We start from the raw sequence: 24,590 nt of genomic DNA on the forward strand, positions 1-24,590 counted from the left end.
GATGGTTTAAAATCTCTTTCGTTTAGTTTTGGTGACTGCAGCTTGACAGTAGCGGAGGTGCGAGAGCGAGCTGACCGCTGGGAAGTCAATTTCAGTGGAAGTTTAAAAGTTAATTCCCTTTTGTTTTCGGAGGACCAGGGGACTGCTGGGTAAGTACAAACTATATATTTGGGTGGTGGCTTTACCCGAGACACTACACGTGTAGTGCCTCCCACCCACCCTCCTCCTCTAACCAAAAAAAAAGGACTCTGTTGTGTTGATAAGGTAAGCTTTTTATTTGACAATTTCTGTCCGTTGGATTGCTAACCTAACAAGTTTTGACTTTTTTTTTGTTTTTTCAGTAGATTTGTTGGGAATTTAGAATAGAGGAAATGGAAGTTAAGGCAGTTGTATGTTCCTCCTGCAGAATGTGGGAGGTAATGGTCACCAAGAGTGTCCCTGCTGACTGCATCTGCGGGAAGTGCACCCAACTCGAGCTCCTCGTGAACCGCGTCAGGGAACTGGAGCTGGAGATGGATGAACTTCGGATCATTCGGGAGGCGGAAGGGGTTATTGAGAGGAGTTATGGGAAGGTAGTCACACCTCAGGTAAAAGAAGTAGGTAGATGGGTTACCGTCAGGGGAAGGAGAGGGAACCAGCAGGCAGTTCAGGGATCCCCTGTGGCAGTTTCCCTCAACAACAGGTATACCGTTTTGGATACTGTTGCGGGGGACGACTTACCAGGGGTACGCAATGGGGTACAGGTATCTGGCACAGAGTCTTCCCCTGTTGCTCAGAAGGGAAGTGGAAGAGGAGCATAGCATTAGTCATTGGGGACTCCACAGTTAGGGAAACAGATAGGAGGTTCTGTGGGAACGAGAGAGACTCACGGTTGGTATGTTGCCTCCCAGGTGCCAGGGTTCGTGATGTATCGGATCGTGTTTTTGGGATCCTTAAGGGGGAGGGGGAGCTGCCCCAAGTCGTGGACCACATAGGCACCAACGACATAGGTAGGAAGAGAAATGGGGATTTAAGACAGAAATTCAGGGAGCTAGGGTGGAAGCTTCGAGCAAGAACAAACAGAGTTGTTATCTCTGGGTTGTTGCCCGTGCCACGTGATAGCGAAGCGAGGAATAGGGAGAGAGAGGAGTTGAACACGTGGCTGCAGGGATGGTGCAGGAGGGAGGGTTTTGGTTTCCTGGATAATTGGGGCTCTTCTTGGGGTAGGTGGGACCTCTACACACAGGATGGTCTTCACCTGAACCAGAGGGGTACCAATATCCTGGCCGGGGGTGGGGGGGGGGGGGAGATTTGCAAGTGCTCTTCCAGGGGGGTTTAAACTAATTCAGCAGGGGAATGGGAACCTGAAATGTAGTGCCAGTGTACAGGATGTTGAGAGTAGTGAGGTCAGGGATAAGGTTACAAGGAGGCAAGAGGGCACTGGCAAGAAAGAACCTGGTTTAAAGTGTGTCTACTTCAACGCCAGGAGCATCCGGAATAAGGTGGGTGAGCTTGCAGCATGGGTTGGTACCTGGGATCTCGATGCAGTGGCCATTTCAGAGACATGGGGAGAGCAGGGGCAGGAATGGATGTCGCAGGTTCCGGGATTTAGATGTTTCAGTAAGAACAGAGAAGATGGTAAAAGAGGGGGGGGGGGGGGGGGCACGTGGCATTGTTAATCAAGGAGAGCATTACACGACAGAAAGGACGTTTGAGGACTCGTCTACTGAGGTAGTATGGGACGAGGTTAGAAACAGGAGAGGTGAGGTCACCCTGTTGGGAGACTTTTATGGACCTCCAAATAGTTCCAGAGATATAGAGGAAAGGATAGCGAAGATGATTCTCGACAGGGGCGAGAGTAACAGGGTAGTTGTTATGGGGAACTTTAACTTGCCAAATATCGACTGGAAATACTATAGTTCGAGTACTTTAGATGGGTCAATTTTTGTCCAGTGTTTACAGGGTTTTCTGACACAGTATGTAGACAGGCCAACCAGAGGTGATGCCACATTGGATTTGGTACTGGGTAATGAACCCGGCCAGGTGTTAGATTTAGATGTAGGTGAGCACTTTGGTGATAGTGATCACAATTTGGTTAGGTTTACCTTAGCGATGGGCAGGGACAGGTATATACCGCAGGGCAAGAATTATAGCTGGGGGAAAGGACATTATGATGCGATTAGGCAAGATTTAGGATGCGTAGGATGGAGAAGGAAACTGCAGGGGATGGGCACAATCGAAATGTGGAGCTTATTCAAGGAGCAGCTACTGCGTGTCCTTGATAAGTATGTACCTGTCAGGCAGGGACGAAGTTGTCGAGCGAGGGAGCCGTGGTTTACGAAAGAAGTTGAAGCGCTTGTCAAGAGGAAGAAGAAGGCTTATGTTAGGATGAGACGTGAAGGCTCAGTTAGGGCGCTTGAGAGTTACAAGCTCGCCATGAAGAATCTAAAGGGAGAGCTAAGAAGAGCAAGGAGAGGTCACGAGAAGTCATTGGCGGATAGGATCTGGGAAAACCACTGTTTGTCATTTTTATAAATGACCTGGAAGAGGGTGTAGAAGGGTGGGTTAGTAAATTTGCAGATGACACTAAGCTCGTTGGAGTTGTGGATAGTGCCGAAGGATGTTGTAGGGTACAGAGAGACATAGATAGGCTGCAGAGCTGGGCTGAGAGATGGCAAATGGAGTTTAATGCGAAAAAGTGTGAGGTGATTCACTTTGGAAGGAGTAATTGGAATGCAGAGTACTGGGCTAATGGGAAGATTCTTGGTAGTGTAGATGAACAGAGAGCTCTTGGTGTCCAGGTGCATAAGTCCCTGAAGGTTGCTAACCAGGTTAATAGGGCTGTTAAGAAGGCATATGATGTGTTAGCTTTTATTAGTACGGGGGTCGAGTTTCGGAGCCACGAGGTCATGCTGCAGCTGTACAAAACTCTGGTGAGACCGCACCTGGAGTATTGCGTGCAGCTCTGGTCACCGCATTATCGGAAGGATGTGGAAGCTTTGGAAAGGGTGCAGAGGAGATTTACTAGGATGTTGCCTGGTATGGAGGGAAGGTCTTACGAGGAAAGGCTGAGGGACTTGAGGTTGTTTTCGGTGGAGAGAAGGAGGAGGAGAGATGACTTAATAGAGACATATAAGATAATCAGAGGGTTAGATAGGGTGGATAGTGAGCGTCTTTTTCCTCGGATGGTGATGGCAAACACGAGGGGACAAAGCTTCAAGTTGAGGGGTGATAGATATAGGACAGATGTGAGAGGTAGTTTCTTGACTCAGAGAGTAGTAAGGGCGTGGAACGCCCTGCCTGCAGCAGTGGTAGATTCGGCAACTTTAAGGGCATTTAAGTGGACATTGGATAGACACATGGATGAAAATGGAATAGTGTAGGTCAGATGGTTTCACAGGTCGGCGCAACATCGAGGGCCGAAGGGCCTGTACTGCGCTGTAATGTTCTAATTCTAAAAAAAAAAAACCCTAAGGCTTTCTGTAGGTATATTAGGAATAAAAGAATGACGAGAGTTAGATTAGGGCCAATCAAGGATCGTAGTGGGAAGTTGTGTGTGGAACCAGAGGAGGTAGGGGAAGTGTTAAATGAATATTTTGCGTCAGTATTTACAGTAGAGAAAGAAAATGTTGTCTAGGAGAATACTGAGATTCAGGCTAGTAGGCCAGATGGGATTGAGGTTCACAAGGAGGAGGTGTTAGCAATTTTGGAAAGTGTGAAAATAGATAATACCCCTGGGCCAGATGGGATTTATCCTAGGATTCTCTGGGAAGCTAGGGAGGAGATTGCAGAGCCTTTGTCCTTGATCTTTATGTCGTCATTGTCGACAGGAATAGTGCTGGAAGACTGGAGGATTGCAAATGTTGTCCCCTTGTTCAAGAAGGGGAGTAGAGACAGCCCTGGTAATTATAGACCTGTGAGCCTTACTTCGGTTGTGAGTAAAATGTTGGAAAAGGTTATAAGAGACAGGATTTATAATCATCTTGACAAGAGTAATTTCATTAGCGATACTCAGCACGGTTTTGTGATGGGTAGGTCGTGCCTCACAAACCTTATTGAGTTTTTCGAGAAGGTGACCAAACAGATGGATGAGGGTAAAGCAGTGGATGTGGTGTATTTGGATTTCAGTAAGGCGTTTGATAAGGTTCCCCATGGTAGGCTATTGCAGAAAATACGGAAGCATGGGGTTGAAGGTGATTTAGAGCTTTGGATCAGAAATTGGCTAGCTGAAAGAAGACACAGGGTGGTGGTTGATGGCAAATGTTCATCCAGGAGTTTAGTTAATAGTGGTGTACCGCAAGGATCTGTTTTGGGGCCACTGCTGTTTGTCATTTTTATAAATGACCTGGAAGAGTGTGTCGAAGGGTGGGTTAGTAAATTTGCGGATGACACTAAGGTCGGTGGAGTTGTGAATAGTGCCGAAGGATGTTGTAGGGTACCGAGGGACATAGATAGGCTGCAGAGCTGGGCTGAGAGATGGCAAATGGAGTTTGATGCGTAAAAGTGTGAGGTGATTCACTTTGGAAGGAATAACAGGAATGCAGAGTACTGGGCAAATGGGAAGATTCTTGGTAGTGTAGATGAACAGAGAGATCTTGATGTCCAGGTGCATAAGTCCCTGAAGGTTGCTACCCAGGTTAATAGGGCTGTTAAGAAGGCATATGGTGTGTTAGCTTTTATTAGTAGAGGGATCGAGTTTCGGAGCCACGAGGTCATGCTGCAGCTGTACAAAACTCTGGTGAGACCGCACCTGGAGTATTGCGTGCAGTTCTGGTCACCGCATTATAGGAAGGATGTAGAAGCTATGGAAAGGCTGCAGAGGAGATTTACTAGGATGTTGCCTGGTATGGAGGGAAGGTCTTATGAGGAAAGGCTGAGGGACTTGAGGTTGTTTTCGTTGGAGAGAAGGAGGAGGAGAGGTGACTTAATAGAGACATATAAGATAATCAGAGGGTTAGATCGGGTGGATAGTGAGAGTCTTTTTCCTCGGATGGTGATGGCAAGCAGGAGGGGACATAGCTTTAAGTTGAGCGGTGATAGATATAGGACAGATGTCAGAGGTAATTTCTTTACTCAGAGAGTAGTAAGGGCGTGGAACGCCCTGCCTGCAACAGTAGTAGACTCGCCAACTATAAGGGCATTTAAGTGGTCATTGGATAGACATATGGATGAAAATGGAATAGTGTAGATCAGATGGTTTCACAGGTCGGCGCAACATCGAGGGCCGAAGGGCCTGTTTTGCGCTGTAATGTTCTAATTCTAATACTGATCGCCATGGCCAACTGTGACTATGAGAATATGAGTCAGCCCGCCCAGGATACTGATTACCATGCCGAGCTGGTACATTGTGAATATGGATCAACCAGCCCGGGATAATATTGACCATGCTGAGCTGGTGCAATGTGAATATGTTTCAACAGTCCCAGGATCATGAACAACATGCCGAGCTGGTACAGTGTGACTGTGGGCCTACCAGCCCAGTCTGCTGATCGCCATGCCGAGCTGATACCGTCCGAATATGGGTCAAGGAAGACAGGATACTCATCAACATGCCGAGCTGGTACAGTGTGAATATGGGTCAATCACGCCAGAATGCTGATTAGCATGCCCAGCGGGTCGGGGGTGAATATTGATCAATCATTGGAGCGAAGAAGGATGAGAGGTGACTTGATAGAGGGTTTCAAGATGATGAGAGGCATAGATAGAGTTGATAGCCAGAGACTTTTTCCCAGGGTGGAAAGGGCTATCACCAGGGGGCATAATTTTAAGGTGATTGGAGGAAGGTTTCGGGGAGATGTCAGAGGTAGTTTCTAAATGCACAGAGAGTGGTGGGTGCGTGGAATGCGCTGCGAGCGGTGGTAGTCGAAGCAGATACATTAGGGACATTTAAGCGACTCTTGAATAGGTACATGGATGATAGTGGAATGAAGGGTAGGTTGTTAGTTTGATCTTCGAGTAGGTTAAAGGTTCGGCACAACATCGCGGGCCGAAGGGCCTGTACTGTGCTGTACTGTTCTATGTTCTGTATTAACAAGCCCAGGTCGACATGCCAAGCTTGTACAGTATGAATATGTGTCAACCAACCCAGGATACTGATCACCATGCCAAGCTGGTGCAGTCCGAATGTGGGCCAAGGAGCCTGGGATACAGCTCAATCTGCCGAGCTGCTGCAGTGTGAATATGGGTCAACCACCCCGGGATGCTAATTGGCATGCGAAGCGGGTACGGTGTGACTATGGGTCCACCAGCCCATAATACTGATCGCCATGCCGAGTTGTTGCAATTCGAATAAAAGGCACCCAGCCCTGGATACACATTCCATGCCAAGATGTAAAAGTGTGAATGTGGACTAACCAGCCCAAGATACTGATCGCCATGCCGAACTGGGAGTGTGAGAATATGGGTCACCCCACCAAGGATACCATGGACCATGCCGAGCTGGTACAATGTGAAATCAAAACAAGAAATGCAGGAACCACTCAGCAGGTCTGGCAGCATCTGTGAAAAGAGAAGCAGAGTTAACGTTTCGGGTCAGTGGCTCTTCTTCGGAACTCAGTGGTGCAATGTGAATATGGTTCAACCAACCCAGAATGCTGATCGCCATGCCGAGCTGGTACAGTCCGAATATGGGTCAACCAGCCCAGGATACTGATCGCCATGCCAATCTGCTACAGTGTGAATATGGGTCAAACCGCCCAGCATACTGATCGCCGCGTCGAGCTGGTACAGTGTGATTGTGGGTCAACCAGCCCAGTATACTGATCAACAGGCCGAGCTTGTACAGTGCGAATATGGGTCAAGGAGCCCAGGATGTTGTTTAACAATGCGAGTGGGGACGGTGTGAATATGGGTCAACCAGTCCAGGATACCGATCGTCATGGCGAGAATGTACAGTGTGAATATGAGTCAACCATCCCAAGATAATGATCACCATGCGGAGCTGACACAGACCGAATATGGTCAACCACCCGGGGATGCTGAATAGCATGCCGAGCGGGTGTGCTATGAATATGGGTCGACCAGCCCAGGTTAATTACCACCATGCTGAGCTGGTACATTGGGATATGTGTCAGCCTGCTCGGGATACCGATCGCCATGCCGAGTTGGTAGAGTCCGAATATGGGTAAACCATCCGAGGATACTGATCACCATGCCGAGCAGGTGCACTGTGAGTATTGGTTAATCAGACCAGGATGAACAAAGGCACGGATGAGTTTTATGCAACAGATCGGCTGAGGCAGAGGTGAAGACGGCTGATATAACGAAGGTGGTAGTAGGCAAGGTTGGTGATGGGGAGAATATGGAGATGAACTGAGCTGCGGTATAAATAGAACGCAGAGATTGTAAACATTCTGGTTCAAACTCAGACCTAGGCCAGGGAGGGCAATGTGTTCATAGTTAGGGGAAGGATTTTGTGATGTAGGCCAATGATACTGGCTTCAGTCTTCCCAAAATTACATTCCAGAGCATTATTTCAGTGAAACAGGGTTTACAGATCTCCTAGCTGGAATCAGAGACAGCAGCAGCAAAGATGAGAGAGTAAATGACAAGAACTGTAATACCGTGAGTGATGGTATTCAAGATAATAGTTGGAGATGGAGATTCAGCAGGAATGGAATCAACAGCAAGGGAACAGAGTTGGAGTGGGGAATGAAAACAATGGTTTCACTCTTCCCAATACTTAATTGGAGGAAGTTTTTGCCCATCTAGTACTGGAAGTCGGATAAGCAGTCTGATAATTTAACAACAGTGGAGGAGTGGAGAGAAGTGGTGGTGAGGTAAACTTGATGGTGTTCTTTGATAAAACAATGGGGAGGGTTGATGAGGGTGGTGTGATTGAAGTTACATATATGGACTTTAAAATGTGTTTGATCAAGTGGTATTCAAGAGACAGGTTAGGAAAATTGAACTCTATGAATTAAAGGGACAGTGACAGTGTGGATATAAGGAACAGAAAACAGAGAAAAGTGGGGAAAGGTTGTTATTTAGATTCAATGGGAGTATCAAGTGGTGTTCCACAGGGATCTGTGTTGGGACCACTGCTCTTATTTGCTCTTGTGAAACCGGGATTGGTAGGGCAGAGACCTTTCCTGCTCCCCCTTTACAGAGCTTCCCCTCTCAGCAGCCTCTGCTCCATTTGTTGGTCATGTTACAGACCCAGAGACACTGTAACTGCAGTCCCCATACCTCGTCCAGAGTTGGGTCACCAAATCTTCTGTCCTCCCTGAATGTCTGCAGCATGTCACAACACAACCTCCAGAAAACCATCCACAGCACCGCCAAGAACCTTATAATAGCAGAACTAAGTCAAATGTCCCTCACCTGCAAGTTGGATGCCTGGTTCTTTTAAATAACACTAGAGGGGGTTCCTCGTGTTGCTGAATGTATGTTCAGCTGAGAGAGACTAACACAGGATGTCAGTGGACATAGGCGGACCAAGTTTCAAAGACGTACATCAAAGCTGCTGGAATGGCTGATTGACACCATATTTAGATCCCCTCCTCACGATGCACACACACACACACACACGTTGCACCCACGCTAGCTCCCCAGCTAGCTCCCCAGCCAGCCTGGGTGTCCTGCATAATGTGCTGTATGTGACCAGAAGTGCAGCCCACACCATTTTATGGATCCAATCTTCCACAGTACCAGTAGAGTTGTCAGATGAAATCTGTGCTCAGGGAGAGAATCAGAGGGAAAGAAACTCACTTTAAGAAAGGGAATTAGAAAAAGACTTTATGATGAACAAGTTTCGGGAATATTGGAAATGGACAGTCGATTGAGATAATCAGAGGGGCGAGACCATGGAGGGAATTAATCACACGAGAGAGAATATTGAAATTGAAGCAAAATACTGCAGATGCTGTAAATCTGAAATAAAAAACAAGAAACGGTGGAAACACTCAGCAGGTCTGGCAGCATCTGTGGAGAGAGAAGCAGAGTTAATGTTTCTAGTAAGTGACACTTCTTCCGAACTGGCAGATATAAGAAATGTACAGGACTTTAAGCAAGTAAAGCGGGGGCTGGGCAAGACATAACAGAAGAGAAGGTGCTGATAGGACAAGATCACAAAATAGCTGACCAGAAGGTCATGGAGCAAAAGAAAACAATATGTTAATGGTGTGTTGAAAGACAAAGCATTAGTACAGAGAGGGTGTTAATGGAATGAGAACTGAACAGCCACAAGCACAAATTTAAAAAAAAATCACAGTGGAGAGGCACGGTAGAAACAAACAGAACAAACTAAAATAAAATAAACGCAAAATATAAAAGAAAAAAACAAAAAAAAAAAGGTTAAAGTAAAATGGGGGGCCCGTCATGCTCTGAAATTATTGAACTCAATGTTCAGTCCGGCAGGCTGCAGCGTGCCTAATCGGGAAATGAGATGTTGTTCCACGAAGGGAGGGTAAGATTCCCTTCCCAGCATCCCGAAGGGATCGTTCACTCCGGGACACCCTGGCCCACTCCTCCATTACCGCCACAGCACCTTCTCCTGCAGGAGGTGCAATATCTGCCCATCTACCTCCTCAGTCCTCACTATCTAAGTCCCCAAACACTCCTTTCAGGTGAAGCAGCAATTTAGTTGTACTTCTTTCAATGAAGTATACTGTATTTGCTGCTCACAATGTGGTCTACTCGGCATTGGGGAGACCAAATGCAAACTGAGTGATCACTTTGCAGAACACCTCCGCTCAGTCCGAAAGCATGGCCCCGAACTTCCAGTTGCTTGCCATTTCAACACCAACGTACCCCCCACGCCCACCCAACCCCACCCTGCCAAACCTCCAACTGCTCTCACGCTCACCTCTCTGTCCTGGTATTGCTGCAGTGTTCCAGTGAACATCAATGCAAGCACGAGGAACAGCATCTCATTTATTGATTAGGCAGACTGCAGCCTGCCGGACAAACATTGAGTTCAATAATTTTAGAGCATGAGGGTCCCCCCATTTTACTTTTATTTTTAGTTATTTTTAGATATCTGTGTTCTTTATTTCTTTTATTTTTTGCTTTTATTTAAGTTTAATTTGTTCAGTTTGTCTCTTCTGAGCTTACCCACTGTGATTTTTTTTTAAATTTGTGCTTGTGGCTTTTCAGTTTTCTATACATTAACAGCCTATCTGTACTAATGCTTTGTCTTTCAGAACACTATTAACATATTGTTTGCGTTGCTCCATGACCTACTGGTCAGCTATTCTGTGACTTTGTCCTATCAACACCTTCTTTTTTGTTATCTCTTGCCGCACCCCCACTTTACTTGCTTAAAGTCTTCTACATTTATGAGCTCTGCCCGTTCCAAAGAAGTGTCACTGACCGGAAACGTTCACTCTGCTTCTCTCTCCACAGATGCTGCCAGACCTGCTGACTATTTCCAGCGTTTCTTGCTTTTATTTAATATTAAAATTGAGGTATTACTGGATCAAGAGCAAATATAGGTCTGTGAGCACAGGGATGTTAGGTGAACAGAGTTAGGTGTAAATTAGAAGATGGCAGCAGAGTGTTGGGTGAGTACAAGGACACAGAGTGTAGAATGTGGAAGACGAGCCAGGAGTGTGTGAGAATAGTCAAGTCTCCAGGTAACAAAGGAATGGATGAAAGTTTCATCAGCAGATGAGCTGAGCTCTCTCTCTCCCGCCCTCTCTCTCTCTGTTTCTCTCTCTGTCTCAATCTCTACCTTTCTCTTTTTCCATTCCTATCTCTCTTACTCTGCCTATTGTTCTCACATTGTGTATCTTCCCTTCTCATTCTTCATTTCTCTCTATCCCCTACTTTTTTATTTTTCTCCCCATTTTCTGTATACCTCTATTTCCCATCTCACTCTCCTTCTGTCTCTCCCTCTCTCATCCTCTTACTATCTTACTCGCTGCTTCTCTCTTTCACACCCTCTCCCACGCTGACTCTCGAAATTCTCCCTCTCTATATCTGTCTCTCTATCCATCTATCTCGATATATACCTGTCTCTCATTGTTTCTCTACCGTTCGTTCGCTAAGTGTCTGCCCGTATCTCATTCTGTCACGATCTCTGTCCCCCTCTCTTTCATTCTGTCTATCTTTGTGTCTCTGTCCCTTCCTCCCTGCCTGCCTCTCCATTTCTGCATCTCTATCTCTCACTCTCTCCCCCTGCCTTTTTAACTCTCTGTCGCTCTCATTCTGTTTGCCACCACTCCTCCCACTCTCTGCCTTCCTCTATTGACACTTCCCTGTCCCTCTACACACTGTAGTTAAGGAGTCCGTTACTGCAGTAAGGAGAGATGATATCCTGGACAGGACATCAAATGAAGCTTTATGGGTGCAGTTTTGGAATAAAAAAGGGACAGCCATATTGCTAGGTGTTTATTAAATACACCCAGATAGTCAGCGGGAAATTGAGGAGAAAATATGTTAAAATTTGCAGAACTGTGTAAAAAATAATAATAGGGTATTAATTATTAGTTGATTTCAACTTTCCCGACAATAATTGGGATAGTCATCGTGTTAAGGGCTTAGATGGAGTGGAGTTCTTAAAATGTATACAGAAGAACGTTTTGGCCCAATATGTAGAGGATCCCACAAGGGAGTGTGCCGTGCTGGACCTAATTCTGGGGAATGAAGCTGGACAGGAGGTTGACGTATTGGTTGGGGAGCATTTTGGTGATAGCGACCACAACATGGTACAATTTAAGCTTGTTATGGAGAAAGAAATAGACAAGTTGCAAAAAATGTTTTGGATTGGGGGAGAGCGAATTTTATTAAAATAAGGCAGGATTTGGCCAAGCTAGACTTGTTGGGAAATCGACAGAAGAGCAGTGGGGGGCATTCAAAAAGGAAATGGGGAGGGTACAGGCCCAACATGTTCCCTCTATGGCAATAGGTAGGAGAAACATGCCCAGAGAACTATGGATGACCAGAAATATTTAGGGTACGACGAGAAGGAAAAGAGAGGCTTTTAGCAAATACAAGGAGAGCAAATCAACGGAAGCATTAGTGGAGTACAGAAAGTGTAGGATGCAGCTTAAGAAAGCAATTCGGAGAGCAAAGAGGGGGTATGAGAAAGCTCTGTTTGGTAAAAGTAGGTAACATCCCAAGATATTCTTAAGCATTACAATGGGAAAAGGATAACAAGGGAAAGAGTAGGACCAAAGGGGAAATATGTGGGTGGAGCCAGACGATATTGTAGGGTGTTGAACGAATACTTCACATCTGTCTTCACCCATGAGAATGTGGATGTAGATATGGAACTCAAAGAGAGAGACTTGGAGGTTCTTGAGCAAATTGTCAAAGGGAGTGACAATGTGTTGGAGGTTTAGGCAGGCTCAAAGGTGGACAAGTCTCCAGGTCCAGACAATTTGTGTCCCCGGATACTGTGGGAGGCGAGTATGGAAATCGCAGGGGCTCTGACCCAAATTTCTAATTCCTGTCTGGCCAAGGGGGAGGTGCCAGAGGACTGAAAAGAACAGCTAAGGTGGTCCCACTATATAAGAAGGGTAAAAGAGATAACCCAGGGAGCTACAGACCAGTGGGTCTCACGTCAGTGGCAGAGAAACTATTGGAGACAATTCTGAAGGAGAGGCAACATTTGATTAGGAATAGTCAGCATGGCTTTGTCAGAGGGAGGTCATGCTTCACAAATTTGACTGATTTTTTTCAGCATGTTACTACTTGTATAAATATGGGTTGTGCAGTTGATGTAGTTAACATGGATTTCAGCAAAGCCTTTGACAATGTCCCACATGGGAGACTTATCAAGAAAGCAAATGCACATGGGATACAGGGTAACTTGATAAGGTGGATTCAAAATTGGCTTAGCTGTAGGAGACAGAGAGTGATGACAGATGGCTGTTTTAGTTACGGGAAGCCAGTGTCCAGTGGCGTACCACAGGGATCTGTGCTGGGTCACCTATTGTTTGTCATTTATATGAACGACATAGATGACTATGTTTGGGGTAGAATCAGCAAGTTCGCGGATGACACAAAGATTGGCCGAGTGGTTAACAGTGAGGTGGAGTGTCTTAGGTTACAAGGAGATATAGACGGGATGGTCAAATGGGCAGAAAAGTGGCAGATGGAATTTAACGCTGAAAAGTGTGAGATGATACACTTTGGAAGGAGTAATGTGAAACGGAAGTATTCAATGAATGGCCTGACACTGGGAAGTTGCGAGGAACAAAGTGACCTTGGCGTGTTTATCCATAGATCTCTGAAGGCAGAAGGGCAGGTTAATAGGGTGATGAAAAAGGCATATGGGACAATAGCCTTTATCAATCGAGGCACAGATTACAAAAGCAGGGAGGTCATGTTGGAGTTGTACAGAACATTGGTAAGGCCACAGCTGGAGTACTGTGTGCAATTCTGGTCGCCACATCATAGGAAGGATGTGATTGCACTGGAGGGGGTGCAGAGGCGATTCACCAGGATGTTGCCTGGGATGGAACATTTAAGCTACGAAGAGAGGTTGGATAGGCTTGTGTTGTTTACGCTGGAGCTGAGAAGACTGAGGGGTGACCTGATCGAGTTGTGAAATATTATGAGAGGCATGGACAGGGCGGATAGGGAGCGGCAGTTCCCCCTAGTTGAACGGTCAGTTACGAGGGCTCAGATGTTTAAGGTGAGGGGCGGGAGGTTGAAGGGGGATTTGAGGAAGAACAGTTTACCCAGAGGGTGGTGACGGTCTGGAATGCACTGCCTGGGAGGGTGGTCGAGGCGGGTTGCCTCACATCCTTTAAAAAGTACCTGGATGAGCACTTGGCAAGTTATAACATTTAAGGCTATGGGCCAAGTGCTGGCAAATGGGATTATGGCAGGCACATCACACAAACACAGTGCAACACAATCACTGACATTTTGCCCTCTCTCTTACAGGACAAGGTGGCCCCTAATCACAGGGAGCAGCAGTGAACCAGCGAGGAACAGGCATTCCTTCGCCCCTGAGCCTGAGGGAAGAGATGGTTCTCCACATCATGGGACAGGCTGTGACAGAGCTCGTAGCATCCGGCAACACAGAAAGCATTCAGAATGATGTTATGTTCCTGCCTTATGTCCCTTCCCAACTCCCACCTCCCCCTAATCCTGCTGTCTGGGATGATTTCCAAGCTGCAGATGGCGGGGCCATGGATGTCACTGTAGTGTATATGTGAGGGTGAGTAATTTGTGGAGAGCACGTCAAGAAGAATCAGCAGGTAGCACAGGAGACTCCTGAGGGCATCTCATTCTCCAACCAGTATTCAATACTGATGGATCATCTGGGGACTGCAGCCACAGGCAAGGCCATGGTACAAGGGCTGTCTCAGCTGTACTGGTGGGGTGGGGGGAGAGGGGGTTACAGGAAAGACTGGAATGTTGATAGTGATTGGAAACTCGATAGTCACGGGAACAGACAATGGTTTCTGAAACCGCAGATGTGTATACAGGATGGTGTGTTCCCTCCCTGGGGTCAGGGTCAAGGATATCACTCCAGTGGCTGCGGAGCATCCTGAAGGTGGAGGGTGAACAGCCAGCAGTCGTGGTCCACATCAGAAGCAACGACAGAGGCAGAAAGAGTGAGGTTGTCCTGCAGTCAGGACTTCAATGTCATAATCTCCAGATTACTCTCAGTACACCATGCGAGTGAGTAGAGACATAGGTGGATAGTACAGATGGATGTGTGGCTGGAAGGATTCTGCAGAAGCGGGGAGGTTTAGATTCCTGGACACTGGGACCAGTTATGTAGAATGTGTGATCTGTACAGGCTGGACGATTTACACCTGAACAGAGCTGTACTAATTACCTTGTGGGGCGATTTGTTAGTGCTATTGGGGAGGGTTTAAACTAAATTGGCAGGGGTGTGGGAACCAGGAGTAAACAACAGAGAGGAGTTCCAAGGTACACAGAATACGGGAAGAGTTGGATAGCACTATAGTAGGGTTTAGAAACGTATTAGGTGGGGTCTGAAAATGGGAGAAAGTAATAACATTTACATGAAGGTTAATGTGCATGTATGTGAAAGCATGGAGTGTGGTGAATAAGACTGGTGAGGTACATGCGCAGATTGCCATGTGTAAATATGGTGTTGTGGCTCTAACAGAGACCTGGCTCAAAGAAATGCAGGACTGGGTGTTAAATATTCCTGGATACGAGGTATTCAGGAAAGATAGAAGGAAGAATAGCGATAGGGGTGGAGATATTGATTAAGGAGAATATTTTAGTGCTGGAGAGAGAGAATGTCCTGGGTGGGGGTAGGAGGGAGTGGGTAAGGGACAGAATCTAAATGGCTGGAGCGAAGGAGCAAAAAGGTTGCAGTTACATTGCTCCTTGTTGTCTATATGTCACGAGCTAGTGGGAAGGACGTGGAGGAACAAATCTGCGTTACTCGGCATGGTTTCAACAAGTGTTGCGGGGGGTGGGAACCAGCGCAGTAGGTCAGCAGGTGAAATAACTGAGGGAAACTAATGAGTAAGGCCAGTAAGACCGAGAGGAAGAGCAAGCAGGAAGAGATGATGCTGAGCACAGCGGGACTGGTGGTCTGAAGTGCATTTGTTTCAATGCGAGAAGTATAACAGGTAAGGCAGATGAACTTAGAGCTTGGATTAGTACTTGGAACTATGATGTTTTTCCTATTACAGAGACTTGGTTGAGGGAAGGCCAGGATTGGCAGATACATTTTCCTGGACTTAGAAGCTTCAGGCGGGATAGAGGGGGATGTAAAAGGGGTGGGGGAGTTGCATTACCGGTGAAGGAGAATATCACAGCTGTACTGCGGAGGACACCTCGGAGGGGTCATGCAGCGAGACAATATGGGAAGAGCTCAGGAATAGGAAGAGTGCATTCACGATTTTGGGGATTTACAACAGGCCTCCCAACAGCCAGCAGGCGATAGAGGAGCACGTAGGTAGACATACTTTGCAAAGATGTAAAGGCAACAGTGTTGTTGTTGTGGATAATTTCAACTTTCCCTATATTGACCGGACTCACTTAGTGCTAGGGGCTTGGATGGGGCAGAATGTGGAAGGGACATCCAGGAAGGCTTCATCAAACAATATGCAGATCGTCCAACTAGGATGGGACTGTACTGGACCTGGTATTGGGGAAAGAGCCCGGCCAGTTGATCCAAGTCTCTGTAGGGGAGTATTTCAGGATCAGTAATCATAATACCATAAGGTTTAAGGTACTTGTAGATAAGGATAAGAGTAGTCCTCGGGTGAAGGTGCTAAATTGGGGGAAGGCTAATTATAACAATATTAGGCAGGAACTGAAGAATTTATATTGGGGGGCGGCTGTTTGAGGGTATATCAGCATCTGACATGTGGGAGTCTTTCAAACGTCAGTTGATCAGAATCCAGGACCGGCATGTTCCTGTGAGGATGAAGGATAAGTTTGGCAAGTGTCAGGAACCTTGGATAATGTGAGATTTTGTGAGCCTAGTCAAAAAAAAGGAAGCCTTCATAAGAGCTAGAAGGCTGGGAACAGACGAAGCCCTTGAGGAAAATAAAGAAAGTAGGAAGGAACTTAAGCAAGGAGTCAGGACGGCTAAAGGAGGTTATGAAAAGTCGTTGGCAAACAGGATTAAGGAAAGTCCCAAGGCTTTTTATCCGTATACAAAGAACAAGAGGGCCGCCAGGGAAAGGGTTGGCCCACTCAAGGACATAGGAGGGAATCTATGCGTGGAGCCAGAGGAAATGGGTGAGGTACAAAATGAATACTTTGCCTCAGTATTCACCCAAGAGAAGGTCTTGGTGGATGATGACTATAGGGAAGGGTGCGTAGATAGACTGGGTCATGTCGATATCTTAAAGGAGGAGGTGTTGGGCGTCTTGGAAAAGATTAAGGTAGATAAGTCCCCAGGACCTGATGGAATCTACCCCAGAATACTGAACGATGCAAGGGAGGAAATTGCTGGGGCCTTGACAGAAATTTTGTATCCTCATTGGCTACAGACGAGGTCCCAGAGGACTGGAGAATAGCCAATGATATTCCTTTGATTAAGAAGGGTAGCAAGGATAATCCAGGAAATTACAGGCCGGTGAGCCTTACGTCAGTGGTAAGGAAATAGCTGGAGAGGATTCTTCGGGGCAGGATTTACTCCCATTTGGAAACAAATGGACTTATTAGCGAGAAGCAGCATGGTCTTGTGAAGGGGAGGTCGTGTCTCACTAACTTGACTGAGTTTAGTGAGGAAGTGACGACGATGATTGATGAAGGAAGGGCAGTGTATGTTGTCTACATGTACTTCAGTAAAGCCTTTGACAAGGTCCCTCATGGCAGACTGATACAAAAGGTGAAGTCACACGGGATCAGAGGTGAGCTGGCAAGATGGATACAGAACTGGCTCGGTCACAGAAGACAGAGGGTAGCATTGGAAGGGTGCTATTCTGAATGGAGGGCTGTGACTAGTGTTGTTCCACAGGGATTAGTGCTGGGACCTTTGCTGTTTGTAGTATATATAAATGATTTGGAGGAAAATGTAGCTGGTCTGATTAGTAAGTTTGCGGATGACACAAAGGTTGACGGAGTTGCGGATAGCGATGAAAATTGTCACAGGATACAGCAGGATATAGATCGGTTGTAGACTTGGGAGGAGAAATGGCAGGTAGAGTTTAATCCGAAGAAATATGAGGAAATGCATTTTGGAAGGCCTAATACAGTTGGGAAGTACACAGTAAATTATAGAAACCTTAGGAGTATTGACAGGCAGAGAGATCTGGGCGTACAGGTCCACAGGTCACTGAAAGTGGCAACGTAGGTGGATAAGGTAGTGAAGAAGGAATTCGGCATGCTTGTCTACATCGGTCGGGGCGTAGAGTATAAAAATTGGCAAGTCATGCTGCAGCTGTACAAAACCTTAGTTAGGTCACACTTAGAATATTGCGTAGAATTCTGGTCGCCACACTACCAAAAGAATGTGGATGCTTTGGAGAGGGTACAGAAAAGGTTTACCAGGATGTTGCCTGGTATGGCGCGTATTAGCTACGAGGAGAGGTTGGAAATACTCGGATTGTTTTCACTGGAACGACGGAGGTGGAGCGGCGACATGCTCGAGGTTTACAAAGCTATGAGTGGCATGGACAGAGTGGGTCGTCAGAAGCTTTCTCCCAGGGTGGAAGAGTCAGTTACTAGGGGACATAGGTTTAATGTGCAAGGGGAAAAGTTTAGAAGGGATGTGCGATGCAAGTTCTTTACACAGGGGTGGTGACTGCCTGGGACTTGCTGCCGGGGGAGGTGGTGGAAGCAGGTACGAGAGCGACGTTTAAGAGGCATCTTGACAAATACATGAATAGGATGGGAATAGAGGGATACGGTCCCCAGAACTGCAGAAGGTTTTAATTTAGACTGGCATCAAGATCGGCGCAGGCTTGGAGGGCCGAATGACCTGTTCCTGTGCTGTACTGTACTTTGTTCTTTGTTCCTTGAAATTAATGTCCTTGGAATGTGCGGCTTGCGTTCTGTTGAACGGACCGTTGTCAACTCTTTGCTGTCTGGACTTAATGTTGAAAGCCTGAATCTGTTACTTGTTCTATTTTTACACGTGTATATTTTGTGGGAACCTTGAGTCATGTTTTGGTTGTGAAGCATTTGAACCTGCGTGTGTTCATTGGCATCGAGATAGGGAAATTGATAGAGATTGTGTTACTTTGTATTCATAACCCATTCCAGGAATCATTTCTCTATATTTGGAATTGAATGGCTGTGAAAGTGGCCGTTGGGTGTCGTCATTTCAGTTTAAAATTGTGCTCCCAGGAGTGGGGTATAAAACTAAATTATACTTTAAGTTAAAGTTTTATTTTTATTTTATATGACGTAATTTACCGATCTTAAAAAACACACGTGCTATTCTGCTCTGTGCGTAGTTAGTGAGCATTATGAGTTAATAAGTCTGAATTAAGTTGGTACTATTAAGGTTAACTGACCTGTTAAGTTGAGAAAACTGGAATTTCATTTGTGGCCACAATGAACTTTCAAGTTTATTGTGTCAAGTTTTGAGGGAGTCTTTATTTCCAGACATAGGACTCGCTCACACAACATTGGCAGTTTTGATTTTTAAAAGTTTATTGCCGTGAATTGGAGTTTGCAGTCATCTTTGTTATATATTACAAAAATCCTTGGATTAGAAACCTCTTAATAAAGATGCTAAAAGCTTGGAAACAATTGGAGTTTAATCTAAAATGCTGTCTTTCCTGATGGAAATGCTTTCCTTTGAAGTTGATAATGTTACTAACGATTTTGTTGTTTCCAAACCCTAAGGAATTGACAAAAACAGTTTAAATGGAGTGTAGTTCTTTTCGATCAGAAAAAAAGATTATGTAAAGTGACGCAGCGGAAAATATTTTGCCCCACCCCCTTGCAGACGAGTAAAAAAAGATGACCCTGCTGCAGCTGATGTTTTTTCCATTGAATCGACCACACCATTTTTGCATCACTGAGAGTAATATATATATACATAGGACATTATTACATTTCAAATTACTTAATTAGCAGATAAAATTGGACAAATTGACCCAATGGGCTCAGGGGCAGAGCCACAATGGATTTTTTCTGTTTTTTTTAAGCAGATGATGGTAGGTTCCAAGGCCAAATGAGAACTGATGCCAACACAAGAGATCCAGTAGCTGTAAGAATTTAATAATTTAATTGCAGGGAACAAACGTCACAACCTCTTTATCAATGATCAAAATGATTGAGAAGGAAAGATAGTTGCAAGTACTTCTGCCTTTAATGTAAAAAAATGCAATATCACCAAGTCTGGGCATAAGTAATTGGAATCGATAAACACAATTTAATTGATATGAGTGTTTACTTTAAGCATTCAAAGGGAAATTTATCTGACATTTAAGTGGACAATCAAGGTTTTAGAAAACAAAAAAAAAACAGTGGCAGTCTAAGTGGTTTAATGTGTTGGACATTAGCAATGGGTTCTGGTCAATACCACTGGCACGAGAGTGTCAAAATAAATTTGTGTTTACGTTCCAGGGACAACAGTACACCTGGATGTGTCTCTCCGAGGGATTACATAATAGTCTGTTGATATTCCGCCAGCAGTTGGCACAGGGGTTAATTCCTTTTGCCCGATCAGAATGTTTGATACAATATGCGGATGAGCTACTGCTCCAACCGGAGAGTAAGGAGGAGCAGCTAGAGCTACTGGAGGAGTTCCTTCATCTCCTCTGGAAGGTCGGAGTGACAGTTAGACCTAAAAAGGCACAGCTAAGGAAAGAAAAGATTTCCTATTTGGAAATGGTGATAACACAGAGAAAGCATGAGATAGAGCAGATGCGAGAACAGACAATCCTCAAACTCCCCCTACTGCAAGATATTAAGGCTCTGAGATCATTTCTGGGCTTCGTTGGTTATTGCAGGGACCATATTGATGGAGTTGCCTTAAAGGCCGTCCCTTTATATGATCTCCTGAAACATAATTCTGAGTGGGTATAGACACCAGAGGGTACGTCAGTGGTTACAGAATTAATACAGGTGCTGGCCATAGCTCAGGTGCTACAGGTGCCGAACCCACCTCTACCTTTTTCCCTCCAGGTCGCTATCACAGATACCACCTGAATACTGAAGCGGTATTGCTTCAGAAGAAACATGGCTGATTCTGCCTAGTGGTGTACGCATCTCGCTTGTTAACGTCAGGAGAAAGGGCCTTCACAGTGTGTGACATACATTTGCTGGCCGTCTTCTGGGTGATTCAAAATTTCACATACATTGTCAGCCTCAGCCCCGTTACTATCCTAACTGAACACACGCCCTTCCAGTTGTTGGTGGATGGACGGTTGAACGACGGTAATGTTATATTGTCAGCCTCAGCACTGTTACTATCCTAACTGAACACACGCCCTTCCAGTTGTTAGTGGATGAACGACTGAAGGACGGTAATGTTATATTGTCAGCCTCAGCCCCGTTACTATCCTAAAAGAATATACGCCCTTCCACTTGTTAGTGGATGGACGACTGAAGGACGGTAATGTTACATTGTCAGCCTCAGCCCCGTTACTATCCTAACTGAACACACACCCTTCCAGTTGTTACTGGATGGACGGTTGAAGGACGGTAATGTTATATTGTCAGCCTCAGCCCTGTTACAATCCTAACTGAACACACACCCTTCCAGTTGTTAGTGGATGAACAACTGAAGGACGGTAATGTTATATTGTCAGCCTCAGCCCTGTTACAATCCTAACTGAACACACACCTTTTCAGTTGTTACTGGATGGACGGTTGAAGGACGGTAATGTTATATTGTCAGCATCAGCCCCGTTACTATCCTAACTGAACACACACCCTTCCAGTTGTTACTGGATGGATGACTGAAGGACGGTAATGTTATATTGTCAGCCTCAGCCCCGTTACTATCCTAACTGAGCACACACCCTTCCAGTTGTTAGTGGATGGACGGTTGAAGGACGGTAATGTTATATTGTCAGCCTGAGCCCTGTTACTATCCTAACTGAACACACACCCTTCCAGTTGTTAGTGGATGGACGGTTGAAGGACGGTAATGTTATATTGTCAGCCTGAGCCCTGTTACTATCCTAACTGAACACACACCCTTCCAGTTGTTACTGGATGGACGGCTGAAGGAAGGTAATGTTATATTGTCAGCCTGAGCCCCGTTACTATCCTAACTGAACACACACTCTTCCAGTTGTTAGTGGATGGACGGTTGAAGGACGGTAATGTTATATTGTCAGCCTGAGCCCTGTGACTATCCTAACTGAACACACGCCCTTCCAGTTGTTAGTGGATGGACGACTGAAGGACGGTAATGGTAGTCAGAATCGTATTGCTCGGTGGATTTTGTTCTTGCAAGGTAGAGACATTTCAGCAAAAAAGGAAAATACTTTGACATGCTTTGCAGACAATTTAATCTCCAAGGCTGCACACCATGAGTGTCAGGTTTTGACAGAAAAGGCTCTCAAGGGACATTTTGTGTCAAAATCATTGCGGGGCGGTGGTGTACAAAGGAAGAAAGCAGAAATCAAACCAGCGCTCAACACTTTTGTTGACGGTTCCTCGACAGTGGAGGATGGGATTAGGCAGGCAAAGTGCGGATTACATGTACAGGATCACAATGGAAATCCTAATAAAGACATTGCCTTATAGTTACTGGCGAGTTTAAGTGTGCAGCGTGCAGAACTAGTTGCAGTCACTTTGTGGTGAGACAACCACACATGCTTCCCCCACTGGTTGATATAAATTCTGACAGTATGTACGAGTGTAACAGTTTGACCGAGTTCCTACCTCTGTGGGAAGCGAGAGGTTTTGTGTCAACAGATGACAAACCTTTTCCATCTGTCCTATTACTACTGAGAATTTTAGATGGAGCGAGGAAAGGGGAAAGGATTAAAGAAAATACGATGATATATTGCCCTATGTTGTGAAAATTGGAAAGGAGATAATTGGGACAAGCTTGTATAAGTGTAGTCTGGAAAACCAGGTGGTCATATGTTAACCCTGGCAATGCCTTCTTAGTTTCCATGGTACAATTTACAGTGGTAATAAATCCACACTTTTATTCTGCTGTTTTATATGTATGTATGTATATATATATATATATATACATACATATAAAACAGCAGAATAAAAGTGTGGATTTATTACCACTGTAAATTGCACCATGGAAACTAGGAAGGCATTGCCAGGGTTAACCCATGTGGCCTATAAGGCAAAGGGGAGATATTGCTTAACCACCACGATGAAGGAGTACCAGTATGGACATAACCAGATTTGTCTGGTGAGAAACAGTATGTTTCTTTTCTATCCACAAATACCAACTAGAGTAGAGAAGATGGATTTGTAGAATACATAAAAGAAAGACAGAAACGATAACTGTGACAGAAAGTATTAAGGATGACTTGATAAATTACCTCCGGGAATATGAATATACTATTCAGCCATTGCCCATACGTTTGGGTCAAGAGAGGCAGCAACTAGAAACCATTGCTGTCGTGTACTACAATCTGGAACAACAGTGGAAGATAATACAAGATGAGATTGATGAGATAAATGATTCCACCTGGTGGGAGGGCTTATGGAACTGGGGGTCAAACGTGCAGATATACCCCTGGTTTAGAATTATCTCCCATGTCCTGATAGTTGTTTCGGGTATCATGGTGATATATGTGACATACTTAATTTGGAAACTTAAGAAATTGATTAAAGAATGAGAGGACATATGAATGCAGGTTGGACAGCTACCTTAAAGGCAATCAGTATTCAAACTTGTTCTATAAAAAGATAGACAATTAAATATGTAACACGAGGGTAGTTGCATAACTATTGGTACATACTTGAAATGAATTAATGAATGACAAATGTATTCTACAAATTAAATTGCGACTGTATTATGATCACACAAGTGGTTAATTATGTAACAATGATGTTCAAATTGTGCTTTCTTTAACATTACACTGCTTGTGATCTTGTGTTAACAATGAAATTGCAATTGCACAAGTGTACTACCTAAGAGACGTGAGAGTGTGATCCGCTGGGCAGGCCCTGCAGGATCAAAGGGGGGCGGGAGGGGGGGTGGCTGTAGTCTCAGTAAGAACATGTAAGAACTTAGTTGAAACAAAGGGGCTCGTCACACAACAATACACAACGATTTGAAACATGGGGGGGTTGGATAGAAAGGAACACAGCAAACAGATGGCCAAGGAATTGTACACAGTACAGAAAAAACAGGCTGAAACAAGAGAGAGATTCTACCAGACAGTATCTTTGTACAAACCAGATAAAGGAGTTGCTATGGACACGAGGTATGGTTAGACTCACAGTAGACAATGGCTGAAACTGGTGACACCACGAGAACCCCGGGGAAGAACACTCAAGAAAGTTCCCTGTGTCAAGGACTCAGAGAACAGAAGGGCAGCTGCTATTCCGGGACTGATCACCTCGTGTCTTGACGGGTAGTATAACGTGCAAGGAGTGAGTGCTTGTATCTGATGATTTAATGCGCGAATAAACATTGATATACCTTCCACCAGTCCGCTTCTGTGAATTCTTTAAGAGTAAGTGCAGATTAGGCACAACAACGATCTTATAGCTCTATGCAGGGACTTACCAGGAACATCAAAAGAAGCAACAGCAAGAGAGAAAATAATTAAATGACCCGTAAAAAAATTAGCAATGCTTCGTATAGTTTACAGCCTGCATCAAAGACTCACCAGGAGTAACAACAACAAAGCTGGATGGGAAAATGACAAGAGCAGTAAGGCAGTTAAATACGGTTTATAGAATTAATAGCTGGATAAAGATTCGTACCAGGAACACCAACAATAGCGAGGATGGGATGGTAAATATATTGAATAATCTGAAGAGCAAAACAGATTCGATCGTCGAATGAGTACCAGTCATAATATGTGGAAAGAGCGTCAAATTGCCAGATGAAACTCCTGTCCATTGTTGTAACATTCCAATCCATTGTTCTCAGATTCTGATCTATCCTCTCCCTCTGTCTGGAGCTGTTGATCCCTTTTACTGCCGGGAGTGATGTGATACTCCCAATGACACTATGTGATAAGTCATTGAAAGGAGTCCCTTATTGATCGACGATGGAAACCCTCCAGTGAAATAATTAGGGTCCGTGGAGACTGACATGAATTACAGTCACTGAACAAACAGGTTCAGTTAACCCCTTTCAGTCCAGCACTTTTTGTACCACA

At 45.2% G+C, this 24,590-nt stretch overlaps 1 protein-coding gene across 1 annotated transcript in view; it reads right to left on the reverse strand.

The window, feature by feature from the left end:
- Positions 1 to 24,328, reverse strand: part of LOC137361812 (probable G-protein coupled receptor 139) — a 37,423-nt gene extending 13,095 nt beyond the window's left edge. Inside the window, exon 1 of the mRNA XM_068026424.1 lies at positions 24,190 to 24,328. Coding sequence (XP_067882525.1) covers positions 24,190 to 24,328 — 139 coding nt within the window. The remainder of the gene's footprint in view (positions 1 to 24,189) is intronic.
- Between the last annotated feature and the right edge of the window lie 262 nt (positions 24,329 to 24,590).

The sequence above is a fragment of the Heterodontus francisci genome, unplaced genomic scaffold (assembly GCF_036365525.1).
Source record: "Heterodontus francisci isolate sHetFra1 unplaced genomic scaffold, sHetFra1.hap1 HAP1_SCAFFOLD_113, whole genome shotgun sequence".
NCBI classification, from domain to species: domain Eukaryota; kingdom Metazoa; phylum Chordata; class Chondrichthyes; order Heterodontiformes; family Heterodontidae; genus Heterodontus; species Heterodontus francisci.